The 14672-nt window shown below is 35.9% G+C and overlaps 1 protein-coding gene across 1 annotated transcript in view; it reads left to right on the forward strand.

Annotated features, from left to right (window-relative positions):
* GALNT16 (polypeptide N-acetylgalactosaminyltransferase 16) overlaps nt 1-14672 on the forward strand; it is a 160781-nt gene that overhangs the window by 108624 nt on the left and 37485 nt on the right. The window contains exons 4-6 of the mRNA XM_026708816.2: nt 4296-4363; nt 8843-8908; nt 10475-10596. Coding sequence (XP_026564601.2) covers nt 4296-4363; nt 8843-8908; nt 10475-10596 — 256 coding nt within the window. The remainder of the gene's footprint in view (nt 1-4295; nt 4364-8842; nt 8909-10474; nt 10597-14672) is intronic.

Genomic DNA, 14672 nt, shown 5'->3' on the forward strand with positions numbered 1-14672 from the left:
GCAGATTCTCACTTAATGCCTGAAAAAGTACAGTGCCATTGTCCAATATAGGTCCTACGGCTTATTAATAATGCATTTGAATAGTTGGAGCTGTAAGCTGTAGGTGACATCCAATTTTGTTCTGTCATTTTGCTTTTGTGGTTTGACTTTTAGTAAGTAATCTCTAGAGATCAGTCCGGTTCTATTAATTGGTCTTTTGATCTCATTGAGTGCATAGCTCAATCTCTTGAATGCCTGTTTCCTAACTAATTCTAATTAATTAATCTTAAAACTAATTCCATTAGTTGAGCCTCTCTGTGAAACGAATCAGAACAAATATAGTGGTAGTTGAAAGTGTCTCTATAAACAATGATTTGGGCTGTATGTTCTAGGTGAAAGCTAGAAACGTATAACGCCATATGACAATCTCAGAATTTCCTGTATAATGTGTTTATATGTCAACTGGGTTGTTCTACCATGGATTCAACAAACTGGATTTGTTCTATAGATAGATCAAGGCTAAGACTGAAAGCTCTTAAGGTCATGTTAAAATTTGATGAGAGATTCATTTTAGTGGGTCCTGGTAATGTTTGTTGTCAGTCAAGACCTGTTTTATTGAATTGACTTCTTCATTCCATGATTATCCATCATGACTGTTCACTCCTTTCACCTTTTGCTGTATATAAGATGGCTGTCAAGGTTGTAACAAGATATCAATCAATCAAGTCTTTATTACGGTCATGACCAAACTAAAAATTAAAACATGAAAATAAAACAAAACAGAACAAGATATGGTCATAGATTACAGTTTGTGGTGAGATCATCAATGCCCAGCCTAATTTTATAGACAAAACAGCAGAATTTAGCTTTGCTCAAGAAACTGTATCATACTGATCAGACAGTAATAGCTGTACATAAAAAAGATTACAATTTTCCAGATATTTTACCAGACATGGTTATACAAAATGAGTCCATGAGTCCTTAGAGGGTACAACATAACCTGCACATGAATTGAGGTTTCAATGGGCTTCTTATCCACAGGTGCACAATCTCAATTCTATGCAATTTTTTAAATCAATCCTCTAGAACTGCTATGGGGAAAGTATTACAATGTGATAGAGTTAATACCCTTCAAAATTTAGAAGCAGCTATATAATATAAATGTCTTGTTTGTTTATGGGGGTGTCTGACTACTCAAGCAAATATTCTTGGTGGAGCAGACAGGTCCTGTTGAACTTTCTGGTCTTTAATGCACTTAGACTTAGAATAACTTTATTGTCACTTTAAATATACATGAATTGGCATACATTAAAATGAAATTTTGTAGCTTACAGCTCTCAAAGGGTCACCACTTCCAATATACTCTACATAAACATGACAAAACAAACAAACAAATAAAATATGTATACACACACACACACACACACACACACACACACACACACACACACGCATTACATATTACACAGAGAAACAACACAGTCTAGTTCGGATATATATGTAGTGAGAAAAACAAATATTTGCGAGTTTACCAGATGGATGGGATAGGGAACAAAACTGTTACAGAATTGGGTAGTCCTGCTAGAAATATTTTGAAACCTCCTTCCAGAGTATGTGGGCTCTCTAACAATGCTTTGAGCTTTAAGCACATAGCGCTTATAAGCAGTATCCTGAATCATGGGAAGTGAGTTTCTTATAAACTTCTCGGCTGTCTTTACCACTCTCTGTTTGGACTTTCTATCTGAGGCACTGCTATCACCAAACCAAACAGTGATGCAATTTGTTAAAACTCTCTCAATTGTGCCTCTGTAAAAAGTGGCCAGGACAGAAGGAGAAAGATGTGCTTTCCTCATCCAACGCAGGAATGCACACTTCACTAGGATGACATGTGGAGAGACCGATTCAGATTGTTATCTGCACCCCCAGATACTTAATAATGTTGACTACCTCTACAGCTGCATCCTTGATAATGAGTGCATGCTCATAGCCAATCACAAGGAACATCTCCTTGGAGTGGCCAAGATATTGGAGGCTTTTTTTTTTTTGGCCTACCCCATATTGATTTCTAATTATCATCCATAAGGAAATAGCTGTGGGAAAGAATATTTTAGCCAATGTGCTTTGATGCAACTGTTTCAACCTTAGACAACCCTGTTTACCACCTTGTATTATGTTAAGAATGCAGCAAGTTAACCCTTAGAAATTTGTTTTAAACCCTTTTGAGAAGGTTAAAGAAGGAATAAGGTACCTAACTGGGCACTGGAAGGCAATTGTGCAGAAGCCTGAGCTGGGAAAACAACTTCAATAGTTCTGGTATATATTGTGCTCCTCTTATAAAATAGAAGGATTGGATTGTGGCCACCGCTTCTTGAGCATTTTGTATGGCATAGCTTTGATGTGCGCTGTGTTTAGATATATTATACTGCAACGCTGTGTCTTGGATATCTCATTCAAAATATATGAGTGTTTTGGAAGAGTAGTTTTTACCTATTCCAACTTTACAGTTCTGCTAGGTGTACAGCACTTCCTAATTTGAAAAAGTTCAGAAGAAAGAACGCCCTCATGATGGATCTGGGAAACCAGGCCGACTGGTTTACATACATTAGTTCAAATAATGCCATGCAGAAAAATGGTCCTGCATTCTTTTTGACCAGTTCCTATTCAGTATTATAGCTGGTATGTGCTTTTAGTAGGAAATTAGATAACCTGTGACCTATTGAGTCATTGTTTTAGAAATATTTCCTTATTTTATTTAAACAAAGAAACATCAGGAATCTTCCTTTCCTTTCCTTTCCTTTCCTTTCTCTCCTCTCCTCTCCTTTACCTTTCATTTCCTTTCCTCCTCCCCGTCTCTTCTGAATCCTTGCTGGCTTTCCCAATTTCTCTGCCTGTGTGAAGCTTGCAGGAAGAAAGTCAATGGGAAAACCAGCAAGAAATTGCAAGTCCAGTGCCAGGTAAGGTGGCTGCTGCTGGGTAAGGGAAGGTGTGAGGTTTGTGTGGCTACAGGTCAAAAACTGTGTGTGAGAGAGAGGTGTCATATGGCTGGGAAAGATGTATGGGTGTGCACCAGAGATGATATGTATGTAGGGGAGGGCACACAGGTGGACTACATATGTTGAATAGGGTGCACAGTGAGGCAGCGCCACAGCACAGGTTAAGAAGTGTGTGTTGGTCATGGAGATTTGTAAGAAGAACTGCACAGACCAAATAGTCTGTGCTGGGAAGGTGGCAAAGGTGAAGAAGAATGCATGGGGGTTACAAGGGTAACTGACATTGCCAAATTTCATTCCTTCAGGAGTCCTGAGTCCTGAATGAGAGTTTTAGCAGTATATAGATAGAGGAGACGATACCAGGATATAGACAAACAAGATGAAGTTTGTAAGGATTACACAAAGGATTCTCCAATTTGGCTCTCTTCAATAGAGTTTTACACCATCATGGACTCCATTTGGATTTTTTAAAATTACCCTCCTGGTGGATGCCTCTGGATCGACTATAATTCTCATTGTGCTAAATGAAATAGCAATGGCCATATAAACAGGAGATAATGGGAATTGCAACCCAACGTATCTGGAGAATGGAAAGACTGTGCTAGTGGAGTCTGGAATAAAATAAGTAGCAGTGTAAATAAATCTAGCCAACTTTGTATTCTTTTAATATCAGAGAATTCTTAACTAGCATGCAAGTTATAATCTAGATAGGGTACAAGTTACTGGAAAGTAATAATGTGATAAAAAGCAATAATTTGAATTAAGAAATGGAATGTGACACCGAGGCTGCTATTTACACTGAGTTACAGTGTAGTACATTTGTATGATGAATGCATGGGTAACTAAATGGGTTTCCTTTTCTATACATTTATTTTACATCCACCGCTCACAGATGTCCCTCTCTCTTTTTCATTTAATTCCCCCTATTAAACAAAAATTAAGTATAAAGTGGACCATGTTCCACAGGCTTTATTTTCACTCACCAATTTCTGGATGGAAAAAGTTCTTCGGTGCCTAACTTTTTCATAGGCAGAGTTCACATCAGACTTCCTCAAAGCTAGTTTTTAATTCTTTATCTAAGATTTTAATTCAGGAATGTAATGCATATAAATGTAAAGGAAGGCATCTAAAACAGTACTGTACATATGATCCAGGCTATCTAAGTTGTCTCATCTATGCTGCCATTTTTGACTCTTACTGTGTTTTGGAAATAACTTTTTTGGGAAGAAACTCTTAGTGGTAAACTAAGGGGCAGGCAATGTATGGAAGACTACTTTCAATTAATACTGGATTTGGTTATTGCTGACCTTTTTATTATTTTTACAGTGTTCTAAATCGCACTCCTGCAAATTTGATTCAGGAAATAATTTTAGTGGATGATTTCAGCTTGGATCGTAAGTATTACTTTTTTCCCCTTTGTGTTATATTATGTTTATTCTCCTACCCTCCCTCCCTCCTCCCTCCCTTCCTGATGTTTCCATTCATTTTTATTTTGGGGAATAAAAAGCTAATTGGGGAAGAAGTAATTTTTTTTCTGGCTTGGAGTTGGGGAGGAGAACAACTGTGTAAGGAAAAGAAAAAAGAAAAAAATTGGCATTTTTCCATACCTTTTCAGAGAGACAATCCTAACCATAAAGTTCGGCTGTTCTATTAGATTTCATTAACTATCAATTGAGGGCCATAATCATAAGGATAGCAAGTAGCGCACACAGCTAGAATTCTCAATTACATAAGCTTAATACAAAGAAGATAATGCATACTATATTGTGCTTCTTGTAGATGAGAGCTGTTCTTGCTGGGGGTTTTATAGAGCAGAATTATCCCAGAGCAATAAAGGAGAATACTATTGCAAAATTCATTATCCTTCTACCAGGAACCTTGAGCAAGAGCATACTGCTTTACTCCCGCATTGCAGATGGACTTTTCAGTGGTTTTCTCTTAAATATTAGAATATGTGGCTAAAATAATTTAGAACCTCAGCTGATGAAAGCTATTTTGAGAATCAAATTAAGTGAGACATTGAGGATATCATTAACAATTGCATCAGTAATTTAAAAAGAAAATTCAAATAGTGGGGTAGGGGACTTGATTATTTTTGTTAGAATCCTATAGGGTCAGCTTATCCCAATCCCCTCATGCTAAAGAATATTAACTCATTACTCCCTTGTTGTATTTTTGGATGAAAATCACCCATCACCAAACCCTTAATACTTGTAAAATCAAAAGTTGTATTGTGAGCTTTTCTTCTTATTGAAAAAATATATTAGTAGAAAAGGCTCTTTGGGAATTCCTTGGAATTCTATGGATGGAATGGAATAAATGCTCCCTTTCCATACAGTAATCTCTCCACAAATTCAGATGGGTCTGGGGAATGGCTTGCCCTATTATTAAATATCTCTGTGCCTGATTTAAAACACATTGTGGTATGGTTTCTGGGTGTAAGACTTGGGAGCTCACTGATCTAAAGAACTATGGAAAGTTAAGGCTACCACCGTGAAAAGGGTTATGAGCTTAAGAATTCTTTTATGTATATGGGAAGAAAGTAATACTTTGGATGTTAAAATAGATTCAAGAAATGAGTTCTTCATTAATCATTGAAATGCCTTTAAATCATAGAAAGGAGAAGACGGGGCATTATGCTTGATATGGTTTAGGTTTAATACAATCTTAAAGAGGTTGTACTTCGTTATACATATTTTTTCTTTTTTCCTCTTTACTGTTTTTTTCAGCTTATTGTCATTCTTTCTTATTGTATTATCACCATGATGTGTTTTATTTCCACCTGTTAATTTCATAAATTTAAAATGAAATTAAATCAAAAGAGATGCATAGCCAATATTTTGAACTAGGCATGGTACGTCATCAGTGGTTGAGAGCCAGAGAAGGCTAACAACTTGGGATTAAAAGGTAAAATCAAAAGAATCCAGTTTAAAAATATGTGTACTATTCCAAGAGTGTCTAGATGAAGAACAGTTTATTATATAATGTAAATACAAAATAGATAAATTCTACTCACGTGGTTTAATTCCTTTATAAATCATGAGGAAGCAATAAGTAGATAGCTCATGCATCACTCCTGAATTCAGCTATAAAGACAACATAGCAGAACAAGAGACTTGGCAGCTAAAACATCTTGCACATCTAATCCATTTTTCTTTCTCATGTGAAAAGTCAGGGCCAGAATCTATTTGTTCTCTCTCACTTTGGACATTTTAAATCACATTTCTTTAAACTTCTCTAGGTGTATGATAAAACAAGGTATTTTTCCAGAAGCTTGAAGAACTCTTGTCACTTCCCTTGGTTATTGTAGAATGTCAGAAAACATCTTATCAAATTTCTTATCTCAAATCTTAATTTTCTTGTTGCATGTTGCTGCAAAAAGGATGTCTCATTATTTCAGATATAGAGTAGTCACTCGATAAATGATGTAAAAAAAAAAAATTGTTAAAACATCAAGGAAGTGGGATTTCAGCTGAATACTATTGACAACAACATACTCATGGGAACATTTCAGACAGTGGGAGCTGTATAAATGGAATTGGTCCAGGAGATAGTTGCCAAGTACTTAGCTGGTGGCCTTCTTACTGTTGCAGGATATCAAGGTTCTGCAGACATGATATAAAAAGTTTTACAAAATATGGAAAAGAACAAAACATGTACCTATGGCTAGTGCTGGGGAATTATGAGAGATTAACATGAGAAAACAAGATTATTCTGGTATTTCTTGATCCAGAGACAAACCTACACAATGCTGAATTCATTCTCTGTGATAGTGAGTCTGTCTCATCTCCAATATCCTAGCTTCATAGATTAATTCAGACTGAGCCAAATGTAAAAGAGACAAAAGAACAATCCAGTGAATTTGGAATGAAACTGAAAAAGCTAATCCATGGTGTTGAGAGTCATCTTCCAAGTCTGTTGGGTACATTGTGTATTGGGATGTAGAATATTACATCAGATTACTCAGTAATCACTTACCTGATGCTTCATTGTCCTTTACAAATAAAGACTTCAAAGCTCATTTCTTGGAAAAAAAGGAAAAATAAAATAAACTGATATCTCTCTCTTCCATTTCCCTAGAGCTTTTTATGTGCATTTATCTATCTCTAGCAAAAACATGTAAATCCGAGCAGTTCTTATACAGAGTTAGCTGTCATATTGCCAAGCAACGTTTCTTCTTTTGTTGCTTAAAAAAATACCACTATTGCTAGCTGTGATGGTGAAAAGAGAGCAAGCTATCTTTTTATATTGTTATGGATCATAGTATCTGTGCTGGTTCTCACACTGTGTTCTAGTTCACACTTTCTTCCAGCTTTCTATATTTTCTTCTTGTTGTTTTCAGTTCCTTTCCCAAGTAATTAAAGCCTTGTTAATTAGTACTGGCCATGCAATCACAGACAAATTTTGTTCTTTAATTTGTTCCTATTTATCAGCTCTAAACGGTGGTCGATTAAGGTTTAGTCTGTATTATTTTCTCATCAGTTACATCATCCTCAAAGACAATGTCCTGGAACTGAAATATGTATGGAAAACATGTTTTCTTAGTCTCCAAAAGCTATAGATAGTTACTGGCTAGCATATCCTGCTGTTCTTTTGGTGGCTCTTCTCTTGTTCAGTCCAACTTGATGTTTTTTTCAGTCTGGAGGAATTTCAAGAGGTGGAATGACATATTATATGGGGAAAACACCCTAACACAGGGATCTTGCTGACAATTACAAAGGGCAACATAAGGGATTGGGGCAGGAACTGAAATATTTCCTCCATCTCTTGATTTTCTCCAGCCCTTCTTTCTTCCTTCTTTTTCAGAATGCTTCTTTTTAAGCTTGGAGATGACTGGAGTAAAAAAAAAGAAAAAAGGAAGGGTGTTAAGGATAAATCAGCTCATTACTTTTTCATTACAAACGATCTCTATGCATTAAGGAATTGGTGTGCTTTGTAAAACATATTTTTAAAAAGTAACATGATTTTTTATTCTAAACTAGAAGTGGGCAATTGTTTTGTGGCTAAAGACTACATTTTGCATTTTTTAAAGAGGCCATGGGCTGCAATCTGGTGGGAGCAAGTTGTATTTGAGGTCTGCCTATATTATGACTGACAAAGTATTAATAAAATGATAGGAAATTGTGTCGTCGCTTTTAAACAGTCAGATAAGCTCTAAGTCTTCAGTAAGGAGAATTTAGGATCACCTTTAGCCCTGAGATGGCAGGCTGCCCACTGCAGATCAAAGATGTTGGGCATCAAACAATGCATAATAGTGTCATCTAGTAGCTATCATCTTACGTAACATTATAAGCTTTGCAAGGCACTCACAATCAAGGCTGAATTGTATCAGAGAAAATATGAAAGAAGTATTAATTTTTTCCCCTTTCAGTTGATTTTGCTCTGAATCTTTCATCTTTTTTTCCAGATGCATTTAATGAACTAGACATTTCTTATCTTACAAAGTATAACCCCAGAGGAATAAAAACACCATCATGAAAGGGAAATGCGGGTGAAAATTGGTTGGCAAGGGAAAGATTTAAGCACCTTCTTCTCATTCACTCTTACTGATAATAGCACTTTATGATGGCTGTTAGGCATCTTTTTATACTTACACACAGATGTAATATAATATATGGAGTCTGCTTTACTGTCTCAAAGAGATTGGTCACAAAGAAAGGAGATGACAGGTTAAATGAAACCTATCAGAGATACTTTAAGCAACAGAATTATTTGCTCTGGAATCACCAGATTGATTGATATCATAACTGAAAATAAAATGTTGACCTGTACTGAGAACATGGGACAAATTAATTACAGCTTTCTATGTGTGCCAAATGAACCAGGCATTTCAGCCAACTGGATTTCCTCCCCCCTACCCCACTTTTCTTTAGCTGAAGACTGCCAGCTACTTACCAGAATCCCGAAAGTCAAGTGTCTACGCAATGGACGTCGAGAAGGTGAGTATGACAAAGTTTGCAGAAAGCATTCACTGTTATGAGGCCCTAATGGAAATATAAATGAAGACTTGTGGCAGAAAGAATATGGAATTATCTCTTCTGAACTGAGCATGGTCCTTTGTTAGATCTAGTTTTAAAAAAAAACCTGGAGACATTTTCAGATTATTGACTCTCATTGTCAGGCCAATAGGAAAGTCCAGATCAAAGGAGCTTTATAAAAGAGGGTTGAGATCTAGAGATTAGACTCAGCTATACTGAAAAGGAGATAATATGAATATTTCCAGAACAGAGACCAACTATCATGAGCATAAACCACTTTGTACTGCCTGAATGGAGTTTTAATGTATTAACTCTCCTTCTTTTATAAATCTCAAGTTGCAACCTGAGTACAAAACTCCAGCAACATTTTTAGTGAAAACAAGAAATAGAACTAATAGTTTTCAGCATTGGGATTATAGTGTACTCCAAAATTTCATACAAGCTATCCTGGCATTTATAAGCATGGTAACGTCCCAAAGCACTGCTGATTAATATTCCCAACCAATATTGCTAAACCAGAAAAATATGATAGAATAGCAAAGAATCATAGGGCGATAACCCAGGTAATTTTGTTAGATAACAACTGACATAATTGAAAGACAGATGACAGTTGGTTAGGAATATAATTTAGTTGTAGAGTAGACACTTGCTGCTCAGTAAAACTCCAACTCATCAATCTGTCTGGAATACAGATTGCTGTCTTATCTAGCAGAGCTGATTAGAGTTAGTATTATTTGAGTCAAATTATGCAGATGCAAAATATGGATAACAGGAACCAATTAGACCAGGAATTAAAGTATTCTCCTAAGGTTTTCCAAATGAGAATAAAAGAAGTGGAACCTGAGCACTTCAGAAAAATAAAATTTTCTTGAGAAATCTTAACTAAATACCCAGATTCTCCTTATACTTGAAGCAATTAACATTCCCCTTGCTATCCTTCAAAGCTTCCCCAATCCTCATGAGTAGATTAGTGGGGGTTATATATAGGGAAGGAATTATTATAGAGCACTTCCTTTAGTAGAACATATCTTGTGAATAGAGACAGTTGGATTTTACCTTTGTAAAACATGTCAGGTTCTAAAAAAGATGAGAAGAAAAGACTAGAAGATAAAAAACAACAACAAGGAAATAATTTAAATGCAGAAAGGAAGCTATTATCGGTCAGGTTTTATCTAGGTTTAATAGAATTCAGTTGTCTTGGGAAATTCCTAGGCCTAGTGGAAAGAAAACATTAAAGGAAATATAGAGAGAATGATGTGGAGGAACAAGATCTGAATGCAACATATAAGCAGAGGTCTTCAGAGGAAGGAGAAGGGAGATTTAGTAAGGTGTAGAGGAAGTAAGAAAGAGTGTTTCCTATGTGCTAAGGTCTTAAGTCTTTTGTATATGAAGAAAGATCTTCGGGTAGACATAAAAGGGTTAGGGTTAAACCCTGAGCTACAAACATTCTCCTTTATCAATTCTTTGGTTCATTTACTAAAATAAGTTGGTGTCCTTTCTCTTCATTTTCTTGCCTCCCCATTTCAGGTCTAATCCGCTCCCGAGTACGAGGTGCTGATACAGCCACAGCTGATATTCTCACCTTCCTGGATAGCCACTGTGAAGTGAACAGTGAATGGTTGCAGCCAATGCTTCAGAGAGTAAGAGAGGTGAGCATGTTTTCCTTATCTCTGTCTAGTCCATGTTTTTTTTGCTTTCAGTTGATCAGAGTCATGTCAGGTTCTTTGGCAGTTGGCTAAAACCAAAAGTGATTTTCTACCAAGCAAAGTTCTTTTATAGCAAGATTCATTGAAATAAAAGGAATCACATTGCAAGAATTCCAGCTGTTAAACCATTTTCAATTTACAGCTGATATATCTTTCTATATATTAGGTCTTTCTGATTTTCTTTCCAGCAACCTTTGTTTTCTTTGTTCAATAAGTATGTGGAAGCTTACTGTGAGCTGTTTATATAAGAGGATCCATAACTTTTATCAGTTTGGAATTGACTTTTACAAGTGTTACAAACAGAAATGAGGCATTCTAATGTCTTTCTTCTCTTTGATGCATTCCTTATCTTGCTGCAGTTGTTGCTCTCACTATAGCAAGGTCCATGGCCTCAAACCTAGGAAGATAACCAACATGAGGTTTAATTTTCTATGTTGTAGAAGTTTTCATGGAAGGAAAACTGGAAAGCATGAACTCTTTTTTTCATATATATCTGTTGACAGTAAGGCAGTAGTAATATATTGGAAAAGAAATTTTTTTAATCCTGCCTGGCATTTGGACAGAAGCCAAGTTCATAAAAGATGCAGGTTTTTGCCTCCATAGATGGAAGAAATAGGAAGTCATAAACAGAAAGCAAATGCCACTCCTTTCTAGCATTGATGATGTTACCATATTTGGTAATGAAACGTCTTCAAGAAAATAACCAAGCTCAGAGAGCACTAAAGATCCCACAAGTAGGAATTTGTTTTCCACTTGTTTGGTACTTTTTAACTGATAAATATACCTCACAGAAACAAAGATGAAGAGCAAGAGTGCTGAGAACTGAAAGGCTGGTGATACTGAAACCTGGAGTGTGCTGGAGAAACACCTGGTAAAGTTTTGAGTCTAGAGCAGTGTTTCTCAACCTTGCCAACTTTAAGATGTGTGGACTTCAACTCCCAGAATCCCCCAATTTCTGGGAGCTGAAGACCACATATCTTAAAGTTGGCAAGGTTGAGAAACCCTGATTGTTCTGTGCCACTTCACCTAAAGAAAATAGAAGATGTGAGACTGGGAAGTAGACAAAGTGGGACAACCAGGACAGCTGAATCGTTATTGAACTGATAAAAACAAGCAGTGTTGGTTGAGAATGGATAGCTATTATGCAGGTAAAGAATATACAACCCAAGATAAAAGGGAAGTGTATTCTAAGTGACTCATGCATCTGGAATCTCCAAAAAATAGGCAGACAGGTCTCCTATAGTGTGAACTATAGGAGGCTAAGAAAATACTATTTAAAGAAATTGACAATGAAAGGGAAAAGTGGAGAATGTATGTTATTTGACCTCCATCTTCCAAGCTAAGAGAAATGCTGAAAACTCTGTACATAAATAAGTTTATAGAAAACTACCCAGAATGTAGATTAAGTTAGGTATAAGAATAGGATCAATATATAATATATTAAATAATCTTTTAAGTTTTACTATATGGTAATTTATATCTCTGAAGCAATAAGTAGAATAAACAATAAGGATGAAGCCCATGTCTACTTGTTTCCCCTTTCTCTGCCTGAATTATCCAAAGTGAATCCATAATGGTGCTGTGTAGAGTGAACATGGAAAGAAGGAGTTAACCTTGAGGCAAAAGAGGAAAAAGAAGAATAAATGATACAGCTGAGTAGGCAGTTCTCATTCTGGATGTGCCAAGGGGTCAGGAAGAAGGTGTGATCTGCAGTAACAGAGATAGGTAGGCTGATCTTCCTGCCAGCTGTAATGCCTGCACATTTTTTTAAAAGAACCTTCCTAGATATTTAACAAGGCCCAAGAGACAGATGGGAGGAATTGGTAGGGATGCAAATTGCAGATATGTTCAGCTTTGTGCCAAGAGGGGAAGAAGGTGAATTGTCTGAGATGGAGTTTTGAAAGCCCTCAGCTTAATAAATCCTCCCCCTCAGCAGCCCATAAATGTCTGATTTATATTTGTTCATAAAATCATGTTGCTGAATGGAGCAATAATAGTGACAACTACTCCTATACAAAAGAAGTTCCACAAGGCAGCTTTATGGTAGAGAAAAAGATTCCTCCAAAATGTCCTATCATTGTGTAGGAGTGGAGGATAAGGATTGGTCTTGGATGTTTGTATGGTAAATTCAGTGTCAACCATTGTGAGTTCATCAGGTATGCCAATATACTGTTTTTTTAAAAGCCACTCATTCATCTCTTTAAGAAAATGCATACTTCTGTCAAGGATTTTGAACATTTTAAATTAAATTACCAGGATTTTTCTTTTTTGTTTTTGCTTTATAATGTTGGGAGCTAAGACAGAGATAAATTAATGGGTTAGTCAAGTGCTACACTTGATCTTAGCTAAAAGGCCAAGAAGTGATTAATGAGTTAAATATAGAGAGAGAGAGATCTCCAAACCTCTGCCTTTTGTCCTGTGTCCAGATCCCAGGGGAATGTCTGCACACAATCCTTACACTGAATAATTTCAAGTTATGTTTTTTTACACATATTTTTTCTTACACATAATTCTTAAGGCCGTTATTTCTCATGTTGGTCCTTATTGTACACCATATCAATTAGCACTGAGATCTTTTGGAACTTATCAGTACCTTCTTTTGCCCAAACAGTTCTAATGTTTAAAGGTTAACATCTGGCAATCTTACTGAAATTGAATCAGCCTAGAAAAATAGATAAATGCCTGCTTCTAGTCCTTTGCTCATCCCTTTGTTCACATAATCCCAAACTGAGCTATAAAAGATAACCATAATAAAAGTATTTAAATGATGTTTATGGATTTCAAATGCTTAATCCTGATTTTTTACTTACAAAGCACTCAGGCTAAGCAATGTTATTAGAACAATTGAAGTAGTATACAATTGCTATTGAAGTTCCAATAAAACTTGAACTTTCTCCTGAGTCTTTTCTTTATTGACTATATATTCTAGAGACGTTTAATTCTTTTAATTCTACCCTAGATTCCATTGCATGCCCTTATCAGACTTTGTGGTGGCATAAACATTAACATCAGAGGAAATCCCCCAAAGAAAAGTTAACAAGAGAAATATGAAAAGAAAGCACACTGTTGAACTATATACAAACAGTATTTTTATTTTTAAAAGGGCTTTAGTTGAGGAAATGTAATTTTAAAAAGGCTGTGTATGCCAAAAAATAAAAGCATTAAGAAAAATGGAGTTGAAGCCATGGAAAAATAGCTGCAGAAAATTTATGGTCTTCAAAAAGATTTACTGTAAAATGGTGCAACTGTAAAAAATGATGATCCTTTCTGTGGATTAAGAAACCCACTCACCACCCACTAAACAGGCTTGACTAAGCAGAATTACCACTCTACTGATGCTGACAGTAAAGTTTACCAGACTTGTATTGATCATCATGTGTGTAGTAATATGTTCTACTGCCATTCTCTTGCAAAGATTTTTTTCTGGAACAATAAGAAATAACCACATATTTTTGTCTCTTTCTACATTTCTCTGTTCTTCTTTCTACTTCGCAGTCAACAAGTTGCATCCAAACTCGGCAGAGTTTATTTGTATCTCTCCCCAGAATGCTGAAGAACTTGCTCGTTAGTAAATCCTTTGACAGAAGAAAGTTACACCTTGCTGTTGTGTTGATTAGTTTTTACAAGGAAACTTTCCAGAGTATCTTGGTGTCACTCATAAGATGATAAATGCTATTTTTGCACTATAGAAGTGGAATTTAATGCTTGTGAATTACCACTTAAAATTGGGCTGTTTATCCATGAATAGACAGACCTTATGATTATACTTTTTCTGCTAAAAATAAATCAATAGAATTTCTGATTGTATTATATAATTACAAATTCACTGTAACTTCTGATATTTATCATTTCTGAAACATGAAAAAAATGAAGAGACAAAACTTGGATTTGCAAAGATAAAACCTGGAGTTAGGGTCTTCATTAGGGAGCTACCTAAAATATATTGAAGAACAGCAAGATCCAAAAATTTGGGTTTCCACAATTTTTTGTTCAGTGACCAGGATAAAAAATGGATCTAT

Source organism: Pseudonaja textilis, chromosome 1, assembly GCF_049901715.1.
Source record: "Pseudonaja textilis isolate UNSWEBS1 chromosome 1, rPseTex1.2, whole genome shotgun sequence".
In the NCBI taxonomy this organism is placed as follows: Eukaryota; Metazoa; Chordata; class Lepidosauria; order Squamata; family Elapidae; genus Pseudonaja; species Pseudonaja textilis.